The sequence below is a fragment of the Pleurodeles waltl genome, chromosome 4_2 (genome assembly GCF_031143425.1).
Source record: "Pleurodeles waltl isolate 20211129_DDA chromosome 4_2, aPleWal1.hap1.20221129, whole genome shotgun sequence".
NCBI classification, from domain to species: Eukaryota; Metazoa; Chordata; class Amphibia; order Caudata; family Salamandridae; genus Pleurodeles; species Pleurodeles waltl.
In genome coordinates this window covers 550,345,989-550,370,580 of record NC_090443.1, presented here as the reverse complement: position 1 = coordinate 550,370,580, position 24,592 = coordinate 550,345,989, and the positions used below count along the sequence as shown (strand labels likewise).

General features: G+C 43.7%; 1 protein-coding gene across 1 annotated transcript in view; it reads left to right on the top strand.

Moving 5' to 3' along the window:
• The window catches only part of LHX4 (LIM homeobox 4), a 138,821-nt gene extending 132,469 nt beyond the window's left edge, over positions 1–6,352 (top strand). The window contains exon 6 of the mRNA XM_069232080.1: positions 1,132–6,352. Coding sequence (XP_069088181.1) covers positions 1,132–1,526 — 395 coding nt within the window. The 3' untranslated portion in view covers positions 1,527–6,352. The remainder of the gene's footprint in view (positions 1–1,131) is intronic.
• Positions 6,353–24,592: the final 18,240 nt, after the last annotated feature.

Sequence of the window (24,592 nt, the reverse complement as noted above, 5' to 3'; positions counted from 1 at the left end):
GATGCAAAAGAGAAAGGGGGGAGAACATGGCAGAGGAGGGGAGGAGGCCAATGTGAGGAAGATAGAGACTGAGGTACAAAGGATGGTAGATGGTGGCTAATACTTTGAAACAAAAGAGCAGCTACTACAGAGAGAACAGGAAAGACTGCGGAGGGGGACACTGCAAAATGACTTAAGAGCAGAAGCTGAGTGCTCTTGGAAATGAACCTATGTGTATGGGACAGGACGGAGGGACTGTGGTATGAGTATTTTTGTGCGTTGATCCTCCTTTGTGATCACTGCGATCTGACATGATCGTTTGTGACCATGCAAGCACAAACAACAAGGGCTGATAGTAGAAGCCGTGTTACCAGTTCCTGCTGCGTTAATAACAGGGGCTGTGTCATCAGTCCTTGTTGCGATCCTTAGAAGTTGCATTTACCTAAGACACCAAACTATGAAACAAAGAATGTAAGATTCATGACCCGCTTCCAGTTAACCCTCCCTCGTGGCGGCAGGACGGAGCAAATGGGATTTTACATGTTATGTCATTTTCTGAATCAGGACTGGAAATGACAATGTGCTTTGTTCTTGACGTGTTAAATGGACACCTAAACGTGGAGTACAAGCATTCCATTTACTACATGAGTGACTGGGATGGAGTGATAATTGCAAAGAATACGTTTCCTCTATTTATGCCTGCAGCAATGTTTCATAAAACATTATTAATCCATGTTTTAAGAACTATGTTGCATGCCATACCTCTATCACGCATTCGCTTTTGTAATACCATTCTATCTCAAGCCAAATCTCTCTTGCTGTGCCCTTGCTATCCTTGTTCCCTTTCTAGCATCTCTCTGGTCTCCTCCCAGATATCTTCACTCTCAACAGCTTTACTCCTCTCTCTCACCTCCTCAATGTTAAGTCTATTATCTTTGTCTCGATATTTCTTTTCTCCGATTGCTCCCTTACATTTTGTGTCTCTAGCCTATTCTCTACAACTCTTCCTCAACTATGGCCAGACAATGGCCACATTGAATTACTGGTTGTATGATGTTCCTTGGCACTCCAGCACTATTTACTGTAAAATATTCTTGTTGTGGTGGCCGGTTGCAGATTTCTCCATCATATCTCATTTCCTTCCTTCCACAGAAGACCAGATTCTCTCTGAACTGGGCCACACCAATGGAATTTATGGCAGTGTTGGGGACATCTCAGGTGGTCCGCTGATCAATGGTAGCTTCTCACTCGATGGCACAGGACAATCCTACCAGGATCTTCGGGACAGCAGCCCCTATGGGATCCCGCAGTCTCCCTCCTCCATATCTTCCCTTCCTCCACACACCCCTTTACTAAATGGACTGGCATACTCCATGGACAACACAGTGGGGGTCCATGTACATGGAGGACAGGCAATGGGCCAGACACTGCGAGCCCTGGCAGGTGGCCCCACCTCTGATCTCTCCACAGGGAGTAGTGTTGGCTACCCGGACTTCCCCACAAGCCCAGCCTCTTGGCTTGATGACATGGACCACACTCCTTTTTAAAAGCTGCTTTCTTCTTCGCTGTCTTGGTTTCAGGAGTCCACAGAGAGACACTAGTCACTAGACCACCAACGGCCTTGGAGAAGCTTATGCGGCTCAAAGTCCCAGCTACCGGCCCACTTTCTCTGCTAAGCAGTTTCCATGCATGAAGGTGTTTTCAATCAACCCGTGTGAGAGGCGAGTTTGCTGTGAGCATTGTACAGTGCCCACACACCTGAAACTAACCAACTCAAGGACCTTATTGACCTTTCATCTCTCACTGTTAATGCCAAGACAACGCACTTTTAAGGCATCTGATACCAGTCATGGGTTCTGGAGCTTGGAAACACAATCTCTGTGCACTTGAGGATTCTTAGATCTCTAAAAAATATGGTTGTGTTTCATAAGAGCTATCTGGGACGATAATGCCAGTACTCCAAAGTGGAAGCTGCAAGAGAGGGGTCTTGGACAATCACATCACTTAACCCCTTTCCTGCAATTCCCAGTGGTACCCTTTGACTCTTGACATTATCTTTGATGAAGCAACAAGCCTGAGATGAACTACAGCATTTTTGAGATTGAAGAACAAAGCTGCCATTTTCTCTACTGTGGCACCACCAACAATAAAGAGGAAAGTTGTAGAACTCTGCTGCTAGGATTTGCCCCACACATGCACATGCTAAAGGGTCAAAATTGATCCCTGACACATAGCATTGGACTGCCTATCTGTTTCTAAGTGAAAAAAGTTTAAGTTTCCTATACAAGGCACCGTGTGACAGGGCTCCATTCTGCCAACAAGATTGGATTAATACATACATACCTTCACTGAGCTTGAGTTCGTCAAAGTTACTCAATCAAGTAGGCCCACATAAAAAACACATAAAAAACAGTAAAGCATGTGGACAAACACATCTTTACTGGGCACCTACACTTAGAATGAGCTTCTATAATTTGTTCACAACATCTACTGAAGGACCGGAAGATGCTTAAAAGCTTGTCTCTTTCATGGCCTGTAAGACTGACCATCTTACAATAGAAAGTCTCAGAACATGGGAGCCCTTTCTACAGTATGAGCACTCTATAATCATCTCTAACATTAACATTATATTTCCCTTTTTTGTGCCAACACATTTAACATATCGACTAAGATATGATGGCACATAGGTTTACTCAATTCATCTGAGTATCTAAGGGTCTACAATGAGCTGCATAACTGTGTTGGCCATTTTACAACACTGATAAATGTTAGAAACATGGACGTGCATGATATTTAGAGTAGTGTCCCATAGTGCAGGGCACAATCAAAGGCAGTGTGCATTTTGGCTCAGAGGCAACCACTACAGGTAACAACTGCAAGATTCCACCACACAACCACTTTTCCTCAAAGACAAAGTAAATCAAAAGTCCATTTGATGGAGGTCCCACATGCTTATCTAAGAAATAGGTCAACCCCTACCTGCTGATCCGCAATAATAATCTAACACTGTTCTAGTTACAGTAAGGGTCTAATGCAAGTTCATCCACAAGAGACTGCAACTATAGAACAGTCTACAGGAAAAAGCAACCGCAGGTCTACAATTAAGAGAGATATCATACAAGTCTAGCCACGAGCACGGCTCCTGCAGGGGAACACAAAGGATACATGACAGACATGCCCATCTAAAAGAATCCTCTTTCATAGGTATCTCTACCAGAAGTTGTCTCTTGCAATAGCGCATAAGACGACATCCCAAATGACCAACAACCGAAAGCTGGATTTGCCACTATTCCACAATGAGGCTGGAAGATCCCATGTACATAGGAGGGAACAGAGTTCACAAATGTAAAATCTTAGAAATCTCTAGGAATAGTCCATCTACATGGTCAATGTTTGATGTAATAAAGAATGATCAGTTGGGGAACAATTTTAACAAAGACCCTTATATATGAAAGAAAGCACAGAGCCACATTTACTAAATCAATCCCAAACTGGTTAATGCAAAGAAGCCTCTCTCACAGCAACATCTGCAAATTAGATCTCTCCTAAGAAAATCCATACACAGAACAATTTAAGAATGATCACTTAGGAAACATATCTGACAGGTAAAGTCATCCATGGGCACATCTATTAACTGTGTCTTTATATAATCTCCTGTGAATACTTTTATGATCATGATCTTCCAATGATTTATACATACGAAGGATCCATCCCTTTAAAGCACGTTAGATCGAGAGTCTTGAGTATGTTCAGGAGCATGAGTTTCTGTAGGTACATTCACATTGGCATAATCAGGTTTCCTCATCAAAACGCTGTTTAATCCCAGGGGGGAGGAGAGAAACCTTGGGTTTACTCAAGCTCACTGAGCTCATGACATAGTTTGTGTTACCCTCACGGCTTTCAATGAGATTTTCTGTTACGAATGCAGAGTTTAAAAGGTACAAAATCTTCACCCAGCACAGCCAACAATAGGAAGGTTTGGTACCTCTGCCAGAGTTTCAAGGTACACTTCTTAAATATCTTCTTTAGAATGTCAAGAGGAAGTTTGAGATCCCGTACTCCCTCCAGAGTGGACTCAGGTTGTTGGTTAACAGCTCAGTTATCGAGGAAAGGACCTCTGGGATCCACAATAAAACAGAAGAGATAGTGGTAGGTGGGGCGCATTTAGAGAGAGTGAGAGGACTGGCTAAGAGGATGTACATGCAAAAGGACGATTTGGGAGAAACACAGTGAAAGGTTTAGAAGATGCAAGAAAAGAAATGTTATTGGAAATTGTTACTAAGGAACAAGAAGCAGGACTACGGGGGGCTACTTAAAAGTAAAGAAAGAAATGAGGTGCATTGAAAAAGCTGGCTAGTGACGATTAGTGAGGTGATTATGTGGGCCACAATGGGGAAGAGTTGGTAATGGCTCACTGAAGATTAGAGATGAGCACCGAGGGGAAGTGTTCTTAAGCACTGATAAAAAGAAGGACTCTGTGTGGAGAGGAGGAAGGGGAAGGGATACTGAGAACAATAAGTGGAGATGTGAGGAGTACAGAAGTGGCGTGTAGACAAGTAATTACATAAATAATTGGTTGTGGTCAATGGTAGTGATAATTTTCAAGACTAAAAATGGTGTTGCTGAGGTTAAAGGAATAGATTTGGTGAGAGTCACAGAGGAGGATGAAGAGGAGTTGCAGAGACTACTTGAAGAATAATAAAGGGTGTTAAGTTACTGGGTGAGCAGTTATATAGGCCGGCTGCTGAAGAGAAGTATTTGGGAGAACCATGGAACAGGATGGCTTACTTGAAACTCATGCACTTTAAGATATTGAATTAGTGGTTCACTACAGGCAGCAAGTGGAAATGCATTCCAGACACAGGGCACTGGACTATCAAAAAAGCACACTACAAAGCTTGATTTCTGTATTAAAGCATGCACACTGACACAATAAACGTGTTGACATTGGAGCTAGATAGCTTTCACCATAAAACAAAACGTTTGATGACTGCAGTTCCATGAGGACTATGTGTTGTCTGTGCCTGCATGCCAAATGCAATCTAGCTGCTTGCCTCTCCAGATGGCCAGGAGAATCCTCAGCGGGTACAGTGTTCTCCTATTGGCAACAGCTTTGTTCATCAGGCCAACCTGGCCCAGTTCTCATAGCATTTACCACAACTTAGCACAAGAGCTTTCTCTGACAGTCTGTCCCGCAACATGGTGACAGATCTATTTAAGACTGGAAATCTCTACAGTCTGTTGTTATTATGACTTGGGAGAACGACGCTCATTTAAATTTATGGCTTGATGAGCTCTGGCACAGTAGTGCCACGAGATTACACATTCACAAATGCAGTCAGATCTCCGAGGGCCACAGCCACGCATAAGGCACATTTGCAAGATTTACCTCAATTCTATAGGCCCCTCTACTATCTGCCGATGTAAGGCACCAATGAAACATAATACCCATGAAGAGGCATCTGTAAGAAAACCTAGAATTCCAACCTCGATCCAACATTCACAGGCTGTGCTGAGAATTTCAAGTCCCCATAATGACACATGAAGTGCATAAGACACTGAGTCGGGATATAACAACCCCCCTACCTTTCCAAAGGAGTTTAGAGACCTCTCTTCAAGGCTACTGCTTAGAGATACAGGACCCGTCTCTAATATGCTTCAGGCCCCAAAAACGTTAGCCATCTCTAGAAACAAATGAGGTCTACATGCAAGGCTAGAATACCATAGGCAAATTATTCAGAGATTTTCTCAATCCCCATAACCATATCGCAATATTGGTCTGAGCTTCTTTTCACTCAGAAAGTAGTTCTGAGAGATAGAACAGTACGAACACGTACTGTTCTATCTTCTTCTCAGGGCTACTCTGGAACCCAGCAAGGTGTTCTACTCGAAGCAGGTTAATACGCTAATACGCTCATGAAAACACACACACACATACAACTGAAAAGGACTGAGGGGAACGTGAAATGGCCTCCGATGGAACTATAGCTAGAGACAGATCTATCTGGACGATTTTTGCAGTGAGACTGAAAAGGGAAACTTTGTCTACAACAGACCCTGAATTTGCACTGACCAGCTTGGGTATCCGTTATGCACTTTTCAAGCCGAAGCTAGTGTGAGCACCGTTATCTACATGGTTACTCTATTGTATAAGACAGTCACAAGCACTGTCCCCACCCAGGCGTCGCTCCCCGCCCTCTTCCTTGTGTAAATTTTGTACAGTTCGGACAAAAAGTCAGTGTCTTGTTTCCTGGATAAATATTGAAATGAATTGTCTATTTATTGCCATGTGTCTTTGAAAATAAACCTTGGTCACGGTGACCGTTGTGTTTGCAGCAGCTCCTGTGCACTGGCATGAGATGTGTTATATGGTTACAAAACTCTACATGAAATAAATATGGAACCTACTTTGTACATTTCTGGGTGCTGGGGGTCATTTAATCAGCTTTCAAGTTGTGCACTTTTTCTAAGGTAATAACAGACGCTGTATAATGCACGAGCTTTTGAAGAACAGATAACAACGAAAGAGACAAAAATGTAGTCCCTTAATCCATTTAAGACTAAATCCAGTCTCGACAGAACTTGGAACGCATGGACACTTAGGGCTTGATTTAGATACTGGTGGATGGGTTACTCTGTGCGAATGAGGATGGATATCTCGTCGCCGAAATCCAAATCCCATTATATCGTATGGGATTTGGATGTTTTTGGATGGGATATCTGCCACCGTTGTGACGCAGTACCCCGCATATCTAAATCAGGCCCTTAGCTACTAAAGCTCTGAGCAAGAACTTGGGTCAAGCAAAAAGCATCCTAAATGTACTAACCATCTTAATGGCTTGCACACGCAGCACTAAATTGCATTGCATCACGTAAGCACCTGTGAAACATTTAGTAAATAAGGATGCAGGAGAGCAACAGATCGGTGACGATGTGGCAAGTCTTACGTGGTTACAGATCCCTGGCTATCGTATCTTGAGAAATCTGGGCTACATGAAGCACAAAAAAAGAACACCATGCCATTTGGCTGAAGAGAAGTGTCAGGAGTGGGATAATGGTTTCCACTCTTGTTCAAGAGAAATTATGCTGAACAGCAGCTAAATTAGATCCACATGAACATAGGCAACATATGACTGCCTTATCATTTCAATTAAAAATGTGGCTTGTGGACAGATAATGTCAGAGAGCAGGAACTGAAAATCAACTATCGGACAGAAACTAGTCTTCTGTAGGGGCTACAAAAATAAAAACAAAGAGCAAAAACAGCCTCCCTAAATGCAAAAGATGCAAAGTGTAATGATATTGAGAACGTAGGTAGGTGTGACTCTTCCATCAACCTTAACTGCACTTACAGGTCTGATGTAAAAATTATTTCTACCCTGGCGGCTGTTGGAAATCCACCTTTTCTGAGGGGTCAACCCACCTGTATTTTTCACCATTTGTTGACCCTATACTTTTAGGTGATGTTAAAACTCTGGTGTGCACTGCTAGAAGGTACTATTCGTATCTTTATGTGGAATGTTAATGGTATCTTGGACCTTGTCAAGAGAGGCACTGAGGTGAAACAGGCTGAATGATATTTGGCCGATGTTCTCCTTTTACAAGATACCCATCTAGCGGCAATAGGTGCCCATTTCTCACCCATATGGGATACATGCAACTGTTTCATGCAGGCTTTACCCATGAGCTGCCTGGGACATCTATTCTGTTACGTCAACGCTGTGCACTGGTAGTTGACAAGGTATGGCCCGTCAATCTCAGCCTCTACACGGCTATATCCAGTTTCCTCCACGGACACCTTACTGCTTTGGCTAGTGTCTATACCACTCCACCACTCACATCCCGGGAAGGGAGTGCTGGTCATGGCCAAAACACACACAATTTATCGATGCCATGGGCTTAGTAGACATGTGGCAAGTCTTGTCCAGGCCTATATTATTTTGTTTTTTCGGAGCCCAAAAGGTCTTTTTTCAGCTCAACTACTTTCCCCTACCTGCCTCAGAATCCTACAAGATTCAGGACGCCAACATACATGCTTGTGATCTCTCAGATCACTCTCCTCTGGAATTATTACTGCAACTCAGCCCTGGCACTTGTGGTTGGGCTAACGACTGAACACGTGATGGCTTCAGGATGCCGAAACCAGGACCCACATTCCCACAGCCATAAAAGGGTATTTAGACACAAACAATGGCAAGGTCCTCTGAGAAGCACTAAAGGTCACTGTCAGACAGGACATTAAATATGTTTCGGGAAGGTTCAAAAAGCGCAGACTGGAAATTGCAGAGTTGGAAACTCGCATCCTAGATTTGGAGGTGGCTTATGCTGGATATAGCTCCCGACCGTAAGTCTGCCTACATCAACATGAGGTACTCCATCAATTGCTTATGGACAAGGCTCGAACTGCTTGGCTCGCCATACAGAGTCACATCCATCAGTGGGGTGACAAGTCCAGTTACACTCTACCCTGCCTTTGTACTAACACAGATAATTGCATACCCATTGCACACATAACTGACATTGGAGTGGGAGTCAGGCATGCAGGGGACGCAGCCATTGCACAGTGCTTCGCACCAGTTACACGGTATTGACCCCTTTACCACCTGAAGGGGACCCCGAAGCCCTCCAAGACTGTGTGAAGGACTTACCTACATGCCCGCTGAAACACCGTAGAACGGGACTCATTAAAGACTGCACTTATGAAGAGCTGGGGGAGGCCTTGTCTCAGCTCCATTCAGGCAAACTCCAGGTCCAAAAGGCCTCCCAGTGGAGTTCTTCAAATCATACAGAGGACTGCTTATGGACCCTCTCTGGAACATGTCTAGCAGGCACAGAAAATAGGGATGATTTCCTCTGATCACCGACTGACTGAATAGTAATCAGACCCAAACTGGGACATAAGCCAGATGATTGCACCTCATATCGCCCCATTTACCTCCTGAACACTGAGGTTAAGATATAGGTTAAGGCCATGGACAAAAGACTGAGCTCCATGATTACCATCCTGGTCATGATGATAAATCTACCTTCATGCTTTGGAAGGCCACGGACAGAATATCTGGAATCTGCATAACGCACTGGGGTTAGCAAACAGATTAACAGGAGCTCATGCACCCCTTCTGTGGACTTTCACATGACATTTGACTCAGTCCATTGGGACTATCTGTTCTGCCTGCTGCGTGAAGTCAATTTCGGACCTACATTTATTTCTTGGACATGGTTATTATACACCAATCTCCAGGCAACAAAGAGGGTGGGAGGTTCACCGGCTGCCCAATTCCTGCTATACAGGGGGAGGAGACAGGGATTCACCCTGTGGCCCTTATTATTTGCGACTGCAACTGAACCTCTGGCAGGATGACTGAGGATAGACGCTTTGTTTAGGGGCCTGGAGTGGGCACCCAGGATCTCTGATAGGATTGCTTTATCTGCTAATAATGTCCTAATTTTCCAAGATTACACCCCGACTCTGTGCCCCCAGTCCTCCAGAGGTTTATTGGGCTTTTTCAGGTTTACAATTAAAAGTAAAAATCCTCAAGATACCCCTGGTGTGCCCCTCATAAGTGCTTGATTGGGCTGCTGGTATACAGGTCCTTCATGAAGGCTAACCTTACCTGCGAGTGTACATGACCACAGTTCCCACTCAGGCCTGGAAACACAATATTCAGCCTCATCTGGAACGGGTGACTCACAATCTTGGATTTTGGGTCACACTACCTCTGTCCATTGTGGGGCGTTCTATCTACAAAATTGTTGTCCGGCCATGTTTGTTATACCAGTTGCAGAACTATCCCTTCCCGCTCCCAGCTTCCTTATTCAAGAAGGTGGACTCTTCGCTGCAGGACGTCTTGTGGCAATAATGCATCCCATGAACAGCCCTCTCCAAATGCTAAAAATTCTCTTATGATGGAGGCATTGCAACGCTGGATATACTTGTGTATTACAGAGCATCTCATTTCATTGTCATAAAGAAATGGTGGTTTAATAACACAGCTGACCCTGCCTTCACCACCGAGCGATGTGCAATGCAGGAGCCCCCTCTTTCTGAGCCAGTTGTACAGGGGTACCCCCGGGACACTTCCAGATTGCCACATAAGTGACTCTTCAAACTTGGAGGGAGACCCAGAGACTCTTGGGTGGGTGGGTTGTCTGACAAAAAGAACCCAACTATGGCACAGAACACAGCTGTTACAGGTTACCGCCTTAGAGGGCTTCAAATCCTGGGATGCCATACGCATCTCCAAGCTGAGGGGTGTCCTGTCGGGCTCCACAATGGAATCCTTCCTTGAGATGCAGGTAGAATACAACTTAAACCATTCACAATTCTTCAGATATCTGCAATTACGACATGTCCTCACTCAATACATCAAAGGGCACGTGGAAATACCAGAATATAGTCTATTGGAAGCTAAAATACACATGAATTAACTAAGCACAAAATCTCGCAGGTATACTCATTGTTAGTGGTCAATAGACCAGGTTCTTTTGACCTGTTGAGAAAATGTGAGTGGGTGACTTGGGGCAGCTTACTAATGACTAGATAGAGGCTTGCGCCTCCTCCTGGGAGACAGTGATTCTGCCCAATACAGTGGAAATACTTTCACAGAGTGTACTACACTTGGGAGACACTATGGAAAATGGAGACGGTGACCACACACACTCGTGCGTTGATCACTAGCACAGGGTGACTTTCTCCACACTATATGGACATGCAAGAAATTGACCCCTTTCTGGGAGAGGGGTGTTGGCACGCTCTGAACGGATGCTGGGTTGGGTGTTGCCTCAAAATCGAAAGATCGTCCTCTTTCAAGCTACAGGGGAGATGGACACAGAGATACCACACTAGTGTGGTTGGGATGTCTGATAGCAAAAGGGACATCGCCAGGGCATGGAAAAACAGCGACCCTCAGTCCTTGGAAGAGTGAAAAATTGGGCTTCATTGTTGTATGAGCTTGGAAATTCCTATATACAAATCCAGGGGTCGTCCACTTAAACACTACAAATTATGGGCTGAATGGTTTCAATACTAGAGTATCATCTTTTGGAGAGATGAAAATCCTGTCCGTTTCCAGGAAGATGAACTTTGTACAAAGGCAAGGTCTGAACTGGGGCCACAGGGGAAGGGCCACGAACGTTGGGGTTTACAGTGTCAGGTGTTCGCTGATACTAGGAAATGGTGGTTCTTACACTTATTTCCAATAACTTCCAATGTACACTGTTGGCTCAATCAGTCAAGCATCTGTTGTTTTGCACAATCAATTACCCAACTGTCTGACGTATCAACTTAGGCCTTGAAAAATCATAAAAATTTTACTAAACCTGCAGGTCCAGAGACTTAAATAATTTACCCAACCTAATTATAATGCTCTTGACCCACAAACTTGTTTCAAATTATGTGATCATGGGCATATGTTTTAATTCATTAAGCCACCATTGTCTTGTTTATCACATATGAGAGCACCTTCAAATATTCAAGGTCAGCATGTCTGCTGTACACATATAGAATACACATGACTGCTGACTTGCCTCTTAGTTCATTAACCGCATTGTCATCAGGGCGGGGGAAGGAATGTTTCTCAAATCTATCACTTTTAATAAATACATACCTGAAGCTTGAAGTGGTAGTAAACGTATTTGCAATCAGCAGATTTTCCATTTAAATGAACACAACATTTCCCACTGATGTAGTTTTAATGATAAAAGTATATACCTCAAGACCTGGCTCTTCGACTGATCCTTCCTCCCCCTCCCTTCTTCCCCCCCAGCGCCTTGAGACCCTCATAGGTGATTAGCCACGCTATACAAATCACCTGATTGATATGGTGTAGAGAGTTTGAAAATCTAGTTTCTGCAAATATTTGTCTTTGCACATCACCAACTAAAGTGTTCTGATTTGTTTTGCTCCTATTTAAATCTTTGTTTGCAGGACATTTCTGAATTACAAAAAAAGTTATTCCGTAATTCCGGATATATTTTGAAATACTTGTATTCATTTACAAGCTGTTTAACTATTGTGTTAGGAAAAAAAAAACTAACATCTTACAGCCTTTTGTTTTACAATGATTGTCAGACAGCTCACTTGACAAAAACCTCTAACTGTAATAAGAGAAAGAAATGTAAACACTATTTTCCAGGATAAGAAACAATTAGTAAAAAGACAAACTCACATTCGACCTCTGTCCTTGAACAGACAGCAAAGATAAATACAAGATTTAAAGGCGTCTTTATTGCTTATTCACTTTCTAAATGAGCAGAACACCTGTTCCTTCCAGCTTAATTTCACTCACCAGAACAGAGAAGTAGGTGCTCAAAATAGCTCGACCTGATCAAATCTGACTCACCATAGCAAGTGGGCGACTAGATTTTTCGAGCCTGCAACTTAGTAGAAAATCAGTAAAATATTGTCATAAAAAACTCTGTGCATTTTTATCCTGCTAACCAGTGGTAACATGTCTGTGCTTCCCCTTTAAACGTGGTCAATTTGGAATATTCCTAACTAGCATATTATATTTTCTAGAAGCCTCTAGTAAATATGGTACAAAATGTAACCAGGGCTTCTAGGGTAAATATCAATAGTGGACTGCAGCAGTTACTGTACCATTTGCTACGGTGACATGGTAAAACATGGCTTAAGACCTACCAGTATTGCCTGGCTGTGGCAGTTTAAAAACTGCAATTCGACCAATAAAAATAAACCTTTTTGAAAAGTCAAAACCTCCCTTTTAAATATTAAAACGTCATACTTATGTAGGCCTTGTCTTCCACAAGGAAGGGTGCATAGTACAGATGAGTGGGACATGAAGAGGTTTAACGTCAATATGTCCTTACAGTCACTAGCACCCAAAAGCTATTTTTCACTATGGCAGGCCTAAGTGTCCTATGTAGAAAACTAGAGTACAGATAAAAAATTCTAATACTGTATCTTGGGAATGGAACTAGCTAGGAAAAATAATTAAACAACTAGGTTTAATAGTCATTAAAATCTAATTCAATTGTTGAGTCGGATTTTTTATAAATATTACAGAAAAGTAGCTTTTAGAAAGCTTTTCTTAGCCTGTATTTCCTGGAGTCTATACTTGCAGTTGCTACCCACTTCTGTCAGCCAGTAATTAGCATGTAAATAGGTGTGAAAAAGGTGCCAAGTGCCTCCCAAGAGTAAACAGTAGGCAGTTGTGAAAGGACAGAGATGACTCTGCTGACCTTACAGAGTATGCAGGATAAGGCTGTGAACATCCTTTTTTGACAGTGTCAAATTTTGCTTAAATGCCAAATCCTGTGTGACAGGTCTGCTGGGTTTACATATAACACATTGGTGCAAGTAAGAAATTGGGTTACTGGTTGTGGGGGAAGCCCCACTCAAGCAGCAACCATGATCCTTGTCAGGGCAAACCAGAAAATTCACTAAAATAATGTGTGTTTAACCCTCGGGTAGGTTGGCGCAAAATAAGTTATGCTTAACTTAGAGGCAATGTGTATTTGTGCAGCACACAAACAGTAACAAAGTAAAAACACAACTCAAGAAAAATTCTAAACTGATTTAGAAAAATAACAGTACATTTTAAATAAATAAAATAATACCAGAACGACAAAAATCCAATCAGTAAAATCTGAGATATGCAGTTTCTAAGTTATTAGCAAATATAGCATTTAAAAGCACAAAGCGCCACTTGCATTAATCTGGTTGTGGTAGACTAGGGTAAAGTCACAAGTTCAGGTCGACCACGAGAGAACACGGGTCAGATACAGGGACTAGGTTAGTCCAGCTGAAAGATTTACCTTCTCAGATTCTGTCACGAAGGGATCCGTTCGTGGTGTAGGAGGCCGTGAGGAACAGGGAGAGTCACAGATGGTCATCGTTGTAAAACAAAAAGCCGGCTATGTGGCATGGGGTGTAGCTCAAATTGCAGAACTTGCACTGCTGGTGGTCACTGTAATACAAAAAGTAGGACGCACTGGTGGTCGAGGTGGGTGGCAGTCTCAGCGGAAAGGGGCCCGTTTGCAGTCGCAAAGAGCCCAAACTTCAGAATTTCACCTTTCCTTCCTTGGGAGGAGCTCAGACTGATGCTAACCAAAGGTCTACGACCTGTGGGGTCACCTCCGGGGAATCAGAAACTCAATTCAGCAGAGGTCAGCCTGGCTCAGGCAAGTCCAGATGCAGGTCTAATTGCAGCAGGTGAGCTGGGCATTTGCAAGGAGGCCTCTGGAGCTTGTTATGTCACTGTAGCTCAAACAGGAGGTCAGCCAATCGACCTTTAGTGTCACTCAGGTTTTCCTGGGATGAAGGAAGGCAGGTCCAGACTTCCTTTTCAAACAGCAAGCAGACCTCAAGCAGCAGAGCAGTCATTCTTCTACATTGTCCAGGAGTGGTCGAAAGAGTTGTTCTGAAGGTCCATAATACTTATACCTGGTGCTAGCCTTTGTGTATGGGGAACACCCAGCCTCCCCCCCAACACACATCTGGTTCAAAGTTCTTCCTTCTCCTGTCAAGGCTCTGGGTTGACAAAAGGCTAGTGTCAGGTTCCTTTGTGTATGCTGGAGGCAAACCCTTTAAAGTGTAAGTGGGGCAGGGACAGGTCCATCCCCAACTATCCTAGCAAGATGGCCTATCCAGCCCACACCTAATACCATTTTGTGCCACTTTCTGGGAGGAATACACAAAGCCCAACAGCAAAGTCATTCACAGTCATGTGACCCAGGACAGTGGCAGAAGCCACAAATAATTAGGACAAGAAAATGTGAATTTTCTAAAAGTGGCATTTTTAGAACTAACTTAAAATCCGACCTTACCATTAAAGAGGATTTTAAATTAAAATTCATTAGAATCTAAACACAACCTCTATAGCTGCCCCCATTCCAAAGTTAGCACTTATTAAACGTAATAAGGTAACCCACTGTTAGTCAATGGAAGAGATAGGCCTTATAGTAGTGAAAAATGACAGAAGTTTTTCACTAGCAGGACATGTAAAATTTGAAAACCACATGTATTACTTTATAAATACAATGCACTTTGCCCTATGAACCTTTAGGGGATACTTTATGAGTGAATTATATGTATTAAACAGGAAGGTGTAGGGCTAGCAGAAGGTTTATTTGGCTAGGTCAAAATGCCACTTTAAAACTCCACTCTAGGCTGAAATGGCAGGCCTGAGGTATGTTTTAAAGTGCTACTTGTGTGGGGGGCACAAGGAGTGCTGTAGGTTCTTTAGTATCAATTATTTTACAGGTTCTGGATACATACAGTACCATATATTAGGGACTTAAAAATAAATTAATGTTACAATCAGGTGAAAGCCAATTTTACCATGTTTTGAGGAGACCACACACACTTAAGCATGGGTTTAACAGTGGGAAAGTACACAGTCTTAAAAATCAACAAAACCAAATTCAGAAATACTGGAGGGGTGAAGGCAAAAGGTTGGTGGGCGAGTGGCCCTTCATATGCTCCCTGTGGAGGTAGTACCCCCAGAAACCTAAGCTTTCAGGGGGCCCTAGTGCAGCCATCCCTCACAACTCTTAATACTGGTGGTAACTCTGTTCCCAGAATGCTGTCAATGTGTTTCTGCAGAATAATCAGGGCCACTGAAATTATGCTGTAGGACAGTGGCAAATTCTGTGTCAGGGTTGATTAAATTATGTGGCAAGAAAAGACAAATTATAAGGCATAATGCAGCACATTTTGTAATAGTATTACTTCATTATTTCATCATTTTTAAAACATGGTAGCGCTGTCTGGGTATTGACTGCACTCCAGCAATACCAGTCTAACATCCAAATACGGCAATAACCAACAGACAGGTGACCATTCCAGAATTGCAAAAGGTCCTCCACTGCGCAGCAACACGTGTCGCTGCATTTTTAGTCATGTTTGAAACATCTGAGATAGAAACAAAATGTATTTTTGTTAAAATCTGCAGATTATGCTGAAGATGATGGATTATGCGGCAAATTGATAATTAGGTGAAAACTGTTGCGGCTGCTCAATTACATAATTTCAGTGGCCCTGGGAATAGCTATTACCTTACATTTGCTCATCTCCCCATCCCATGTCTGAGTGATGAGGCTGACAAAGACCACCCAAGGGCTTGGCTTACCTACACATCTGTTCTGGTAGGTATTAATCTGGAGAAACCAGTCTTTAAACTACCATGGTCTAGCTGGCACGGGTATCTCTCTGGTGGAAGTGATGTATCCAACCCTCAGGGATTACAAGACTACTTTCTGAGTCTAACTCTCAACTAAGGGAGCCCTGGGAATGTTCTATCCTTTGCTCATGGGGACTACTTGCCCCTAAGGCTCTATTGGCCAATCAGTGTCCCCCTCCTTGTGTCCTAACTGGAAACACTCAAAGCAACAGAGTTGGAGAGGAGGCAAAATTGGGCCACCGCCCTCCAGAACCTGTCTCCCCTTTTTCACAGAAGGGGCACGGGAACCCTTCCCCTTAGTGTCAGATCGAACGTCATTTTAAATTACTCCGGGACCTGTCTCTGTCTCATTGGACCTCCTCCCCATTTTGTTGGGGGAGGACCTAAACCATCCTTCGTGGAATCACTCACAGGAACCTTCTTGGACACTCTGATGGTGACCCAGAGGTCTGTCTCCTTGACAAGCTCTCTAGGTGACGTGAGTTTGCCATCAATCAGGTGTTGGCACAACTCTATAAAGTAGGTACTGAGCATGTGCTACCTCAAAATCAGATTATACAGCCCATTAAAACACTCACTTTACTGCCCCACACCCAACTACTCAGTCCCTTAATGGGGTATTCAAGAAACTACATCCAAGACTGGTTTTGCAGCTTCTGACTGACCATAAATCTCATGCTGTACTTCTATGGGTGAGCCCAAATGTGGTGCCAGATTTATCAAGGTTTTGCAACACCCCTTCCCCAAGCAAGCGGGCACAAGGGTGAAGCAAAACCTAAATGAGCCCTGCATGGCTTGATAAATCTAGAGTAATGCAAGGCAGTGCAAATAGCTGCCTTGCTCTACTCTGCCCCAGGAAGGTGTTCCATGGGTGGAGTGTGGGTGTTCCCATGCATCCACCCATTGATTCTGGCACATTCCCAGATTTCCCATTAGTGGTAGACATTCTCAAAGAGTGCATGAAGTAACCTCACCAAAAGGCAGGACGAACTCGTAGACCAGAGAGCCAGACTTTCTGATGGAAAAAAACATTTTTCAAAAGCACTCTATATTTTTTACTCTTGATCGGGATTCATAATGGAAAAGGACTTTGGGTACAACTTAGTGCAGTAGGCTTTTAGGGGAAGGATGTGGCTAGAGAAAGCTAGGATCTCCTGGCAAAAGCTGGTGATGGCAGGAAAGCTGGCAGCTCACTGCAGAAGCAGTACAGGGTCTGCCCTATGCTGCCAGAATAGGCACCATCAGAGTGTCATTAAATGTGAGCAAAAGTTATGAAGATAAGGGGGGCAGGCTGTCGAATCACCATAAATAGATTGCTTTGTTCTTTTCCATGAGAAGAGGTAGCTCAAGGACCTCCACACCCTTCTTCCGGACTGCCACAAAGGAAGTCATATGCACCAATACCAGCCTCAAAGGATACTGAAATTCCACCTACACTAAGCTATTGAATGAGGGAATAATGAGGCAGCCTCACTACTATCATCATCACGCCTGATTATGTCCTGCATTTGAATGTGAACAAAGCATGTTCCAAATATTTTGCTGAGCCTGCTGCCATATTAATCTCTAGGCAATGGCCTGTACTGCAGACGTGGTCCTAAGTGGGCTTTGCAGACGTGGTCCTAAGTGGGCCCCCACTACACACCCAATACTAAGTTGGTCTCCACAGGAGACTTCAACCTTATTTGGCCTCCACTATAGAGATGTTGCTAGCTTGGCCATCACTACATAAAAGGTGAGCAGTGCACGTAGGGAATTACCAACCGTGTGCAATACAACTGTAAACCATGTCACTGCATAAAGACAAGCACTAAGTGAAACCTCAACTGTAAGCAGTACCACTGCAGAAGGGTAAGAAGTGCACTAAAGAGATGGTCTATTGTAACGAATGCCAGTAGAGAGAGATTAGCATGAAGTGATGTCCCAATGTAATCAGTATCGCTGCAGAAGAGTTATCACTCAAGAAAGACTGCTGTAAAGGGAGCTAGAGTAGAAAGTCAGCACTTATGGCCTACCAATCCATTGGGCCGTATTTATACTTTTTGGCACACAACTGCGCCAACGCAGTTGTGCGTCAAAAAATTTAACGCCATTCCAAAGCGCCATGCGGGCGCCTTATTTATGGAATGGAATGACGTTAGCCGGCGGAGCTGACTGGTGTGCGTAAAAAAAAATGACCCACACCAAGCAGCGCTGGCGTAGGGGAAAATGGAGCTTGGGCGTCAAAGAATGGGGTAAGTCGGTCTGAGGCAAAAAATCTGCCTCAACCCGATATGCGCCATTTTTTTTTACTCCCACCCACCATTGACATGACTCTTGTCTTAGCAAAGACAGGAGTCATGCCCCCTTGCCCAATGGCCATGCCCCGGGGACTTCTGTCCCCGGGGCATTGTCATTGGGCATAGTGGCATGTAGGGGGGCACAAATCAGGCCCCCCTATGCCACAAAAAAATACTTACCTGAACTTACCTTAAGTTCCCTGGGATGGGTCCCTCCATCCTTGGGCGTCCTCCTGGGGTGGGCAAGGGTGGCAGGGGCTGTCCCTGGGGGAATGGGAGGGCACCTCTGGGCTCCTTCCGAGCCCACAGGTCCCTTAACGCCTGCCCTGGCCAGGCGCTAAAAAATGACGCCAAAGCGGCTGGACGTCATTTTTTTTGACCCGCCCACTCCCGGGCGTCATTTTTGCCCGGGAGTATAAATACGGCGCACATGCCTCCGAGTCATTTTTTCGACGGGAACGCCTACCTTGCATATCATTAACGCAAGGAAGGTGTCCACGCTAAAAAAATGACGCAAACTCCAAAATCTTTGGCGCTAGACGGGTCTAACGCCAAAGTATAAATATGGAGTTAGTTTTGCGTCGGATTTGCGTAAAAAAAAAAAACCACGCAAATCCTGCGCAAACAGAGTATAAATATGCCCCATTGTGTGCAGTCAGTGCAGAAAGGTTAGTAATGTACTAGAGGTCTTCCCACTGAATTAAATGTCATGGCGCAAGGGTTACCACTAAGTGAAATCTCGCTGCAAGGCGTGCCACAGAAGTGTTAGTACTAATTGACACCCTAGGGTAAGCATCATCTATGCAGAAGCGTTATCATTTAAGGATTCGAACCGAGAGCAATAAAGGGCTAACAACTAGGTATATCCATTGCATTGTGTGCCGTGTAACTACAGAAAAGTTAGCAATGTGCGAAGGTATCCCCCCCCCCCTTGCGTGTACTGCCACTTCAGGAGGGTTGGCAGTGTCACACCGCTGTCAGAAGTGTCCCTACATAAGAATTGCGGTCACTGCTTAGGAGGTATTCTATTATGTGAGGTCGGACGCACTTCAGAAAGACTAGTACTCAGTAACACCTTCAAAGCAGGAGGGTTATCCACTACTGAAACCACGATGTAACTAGTATGGGAGTGTAAGCATTTGGTGAAACTCCCTATAAACAATGCAGGGTTGTTAGCCCTTAGTGACACCCTGCCGTTAACCCTGCAAAAGGATTAGCATTTAGTGACACCTCAGTGTAAGCCCTGCGAGAAGGTTGTCGCCTGCTGACACCCCACTATAAGCATCTCCAGGGGGTTACTGATACGGCGCCTTTAGAACTGCATGAGGGTTAGCCCCTACTGGCGCCATGTTGTAAGCCCAGTAGGAAGGTTAACGCCTAGTGCCAGCCCTAAGTAACCAGTGCAGGAAGGTTGTCCATTGCAGACAACTGCTGTAATGACACCATGCGTAAGAATTACATAAGTGTTAACATTTGGGAACAACACGCTCTAAGCATAGGATCACAACCTTACTTACAAAAAAACACTTGCCAGTTGTTTACGTGTACTATTCTAAATCAGCCAAAAGCTATCAGATGAAAAATAATTTGTGGAGAATTGCCAGGCTTCTTCTGCAACATGAAAATCATTCCTCTTTTCTAATAATAATTCTGAAACGATGTAGACAGCGTGGAAATACGTTTAACTGATTCCTCTGCTCCTGCGTTTCAGAAAGGAAAATAAACCGGATTTCACTACTTTGCTCAATGTTTTACCGACCTCAGCTTACAAATATTGCCGTGGCTGCTGGAAGGTTAGCACTTACCAACACGCCACTGTGCATACATGCGCTAGTGTAACAACATTTCACCAACTAGGTGCTGCAAGGACTTTTGTACAAGCTGCCGCGGAGACCCACCTCACAGCCCCGCAGCATCGCCCTCTCCCCTCTACCCCAGCGCGTGGCTCCAAGCGTGGAGTGCACGCGCCGCATGAACCACTCTCTCACGGACGCAGGGGCGCCTCTCTCAGCAGCTGCGCGGCCTACTGCGACGGGCCGCGGCTTCATCATATTTCTAATTATTTTAGCATTTAATATTCCTCAATTAAAGCGATTTCGGCCAGCAGATCCCAGCTTAGCCCCAGCCCACATTAACCACTTTCTGCAGCGGTAGTTAAAGGCACAGAGGGATTTAATCCGAGTGGTCCAGGCTGCACCTCGCGCAGACCAGGCACAGGAAGCAGATTACCACGCATGATATATGTGGTTTAGTTTGGAAGTGTTCCAGCCCCGAGGACGGACGAAAAGTGCTGTAAACACGCCCAGGGATAAACCAGAGTTTATGGAGAAACAAGGGTCTACAGATGGGGCGATGCACCAGGCCACTTTCTCCATATGTTAGGTTTCAATAATCCTTTAGGTAAGTGGTTCCCAAACCTTCGACTTTTGTGGACCCCTACTTCATCAAAACTGGAACCCCCCCCACTGAAGCATAATTGAAATCTGGAGACCGCCTACTGAGTCGTTAATGGAAGCCTAAACGTTGTAGATGATTTAAAATGCAAAACAATACACACAAAATACAGAAACAAGCGTTCATCAAACATACACAAATGATAACACATTTCATTAATTTGGAAACAAATATAAATACAAAATTACATTTTATTAGGAAGGTTGTAGCTTTTTTAAAATTCAGTTGAACCCATGCATCGTTTATACTATATTCTGTTTGCTGCACCTGCACTGCTCCTAATCTGAGGATACTAATTTATTTTTTACCTTCAAATTTCAAATTCCTTGACATTTACAGTACATTTTACAATTTTCAATTGTAAGTTTAGACACTTAATTTATTTACACTTTATTAGTATGTTAGAATTATAAAATTTTCCAAACTGTCACAGACCCCCAGGGGTCCCCGTAACACAGGTCTGGAACCGCTGCTTTAGGTGACCTATTTGCGAGGATCCATGTCCCACTTAGAGGTGGGCGAGCCAACAAATTAGCAGGGAGAGCTGAGCCAAGGGTCTGGCTCGGATCTTAGATCCCGTACATGAGCTGACCCCTGAAAATATTTGCTATGTAAATCATGCAACAAACATCATGCAAAATATGAAAAAAGTCTCTTCAAAATTGGAGAATTTTTTTTTTAACAGGAAGAAGCTTTGACATTTATAGGGCACATTAATACACTGCACTGAGAATTACATATTAAAAGGGATAGTTTTCTACACCTGGTAGTCTGAACTCACATATGTGAAAGTGTTTTCATACCTGATAATGAAGGAAAAAGTTTTGGGAAATAAAATATTTGCCTATCCTTACATAATAAAAGGAAGGAAGCCACCATTTTCCAGGGTTTCTGGTCTCACTTTGTCCAGATCAGCCAGTAAACTGGTGTCTATTTTTATCCTTATGTTAAGGGTTTGTTTTTACCTCAATTTGCAGTTTTTATTAAATATAGCACAAACGTGACCGTTTTACATGAGCACCAGTTACATTACACAAGGTCACATGAAATATTTATAGGCATGGGGAGAATAAGTGGTTTGCCAGAATCACAGATGTTGAGCTGACATCAGACTTAAACCTGGTTCTCCACACCAGCAACTCTGACCAGAAGGCCACATTGTGGTCAGTGGGAGTGAAGAAAGCATGCAGAAGCCATATGGAAGCTTGGCTTGTTGTGGACTCAAACTGAGCTAGAGACAGGTTTCAGGCTCAAGCTTTCAGTGACTCACCCACCTCTAGTCCCATTAGGTTACTTCCACATTCAAATCGTCAATAAGAGAGCAGCGTACAGAACGCTTAGGAGAATGTAAACTATGTGCTGAACATACATGCCAGTAGCAGCAATCCCTCAGAGTGAGTCAAGATTTATGTTTGGCGCCCTTGAGATACAGAAACCATGGTTTTGATTGAGGCACTGATTTGAAAAGCACACAACTCCTCCTTGAAGCTGAGGTTTATGTGTGGTGGAGCTGTGTAGTAAACACGGCCCCTCTGGAACATTAACAGTAGCCACGAACATGGCTGCTTATAGCTGAGGTCTATGCATGGCCGCAAGCTAGATATAAACTGTGCATTTCTTAATATGCCACAATTGTACAATTTGCAATGTCCAAGTAGATAATCAAACAAAAACTATTGATTTTAATGAGGCAACAGTAGTAACTTAAAGCCCAAAGAGACACTTATGTTGAAGTGATCTTAAGGTTACTGTGAACCCTATGGGAAATTGGGAAGCTGAAAGGGTTTAGCGCCTGGGACTGCATTAGTATTCCCACTATAGGCGACGTACTTGAGGGGGGAGGCCCTTATGCCTTTTTCATCCCACCAACGGGAATATCAACTCCAGGACACGCAGCAGTACAATATTTACAATTCCAACATGCATGGGGAGCGGAAAGTATCGTTAAAGATCTCCCAGAATATGCACCCCTAGAAGTTAGAAGGCGAATGCAGTTTCTTCAGTGAATAAAACTATCGATACTAATATGCCTGATACCCTGCAGAAACTGCACACTGCCTGGGGGAATGACATGGGGGAATCGGAAGATATAGACTGGGAAGTGTCACTAGTGTTCCCCAAAGAGGTAGCTATTAAATCCAGGTTAAGACACATCCAGTTTAAAGTCCTTCATTGGATCTGTTATGACAGGGCCAGAGGAGGTGCAGGGCACCACAAGGAGATTTTTGTTTTCTCATGGTCCTGGCCATCCATACACTCCTGGCACAAGGTACTTCTAGAACTAGGTAAAGTAATAGGGGCAACACTGCCTGAAGATCCTAAATACTTTCTCCTGGGCATACACACTGATGTAGTTCTCCCCCAAATGAAACTATTATTTTATAATTTGAGCCTGGTGAAAGCTAACAGGGATCTGCCCAAACACTGGGGGGGGCTTCAGAAATACCGACCTTAGGAGAATGGAAAAGGGGGATGGATTTATACATCATGTTGGAAAGGGTTGCATATAAAACTAGGGGTTACCCCTGTAACTTTCACAAAATATGGGTTGGCTGGATTCAATAATATGATTTAGCTATGTATGATGAAGCGAATTAAGACTCGTCACTTCAGAATTCTTGACCCATGTATCCTGCTTTATTGTGCTTGTTCAATTGTACTTATTGTTTTGACTACTAGCAGGCTCTTAATCTCAATTTCTGCGGTGTTACCTGAAGAGCAGATGCCCTTCCACATGGTTTCTTGTAAGTGTTGGGCACAAGTTGGTGCTTTTTTTGTTATGATTGTCAAAAAACAAGTAAAATATTTAAAAAAAAGTTTACTCTGAAAAACCTCTGAGATGTCCGATGTGCAGCAGTTAAGTCTAGCATCTCAATTGAATTACCCAAATACAAAATAAGCATAGCTAACAGCAGTTCGGGTGACTGGACCCCTTTCCTTCTTCATACGCCAGACACATAGGACACCGAATGAAGTTCCCAGCATCCTTCTTTCTCCATTCCTTTGCTGCATCCTTAGGACATCTAGGACTGGTGCTACATTAAGACCACTGTAGTCAACTGGCATCACCAGATAGTAACAGATTGCCTAAAACTATCTTTTTGGTCAGGGAAAGAGAGTGTCTAAACATTATTTAGAATGGGGCTCATAAAATTCTTAAAGTCCTTGCACCAAGATGAGGGCATCCTTGCCCCAGTATCAAAAGAAAAGGATAGGCAAAGACAAAGACAAAGGCAAATGTGATTATACATTTTACGGTCTGCAAAGGTAAAGGGCCAGAACCCTAGCCTCTCACACATCAGGAAAGTCGCCATCATGTGCCTGCATCCAAGTACACTACTCGCAAACCCCGTACTCACTTCCACACAGACACACTACATGTCCGAATTACTCAAGGTGCTCTTATACAAAACAACAGCAGATACATTACACATCATGCTCCTCTATGCTCAGTACGAAGTCCGCCACGCGGTTGACACCATCACCCACAACCTTAAGGCACACATCACTGAAACATGACTCTCCCTATCTTCACACACATCCTCTTTTGTTATTGCTTTTTTCACATTAACATTGCACATAGGTTGTCACACTAAAACATTTAACATTTCTTAAATAATGTGCAAGTCCTTTGACATTCTTTGTTCTGTATTAGCTTGGCTCTTATTCTACCAATGTGACATCTTTTAATATGCAACAGAGTTGTAATGTGTTACACCTCCACTGCCCACCTTCCAC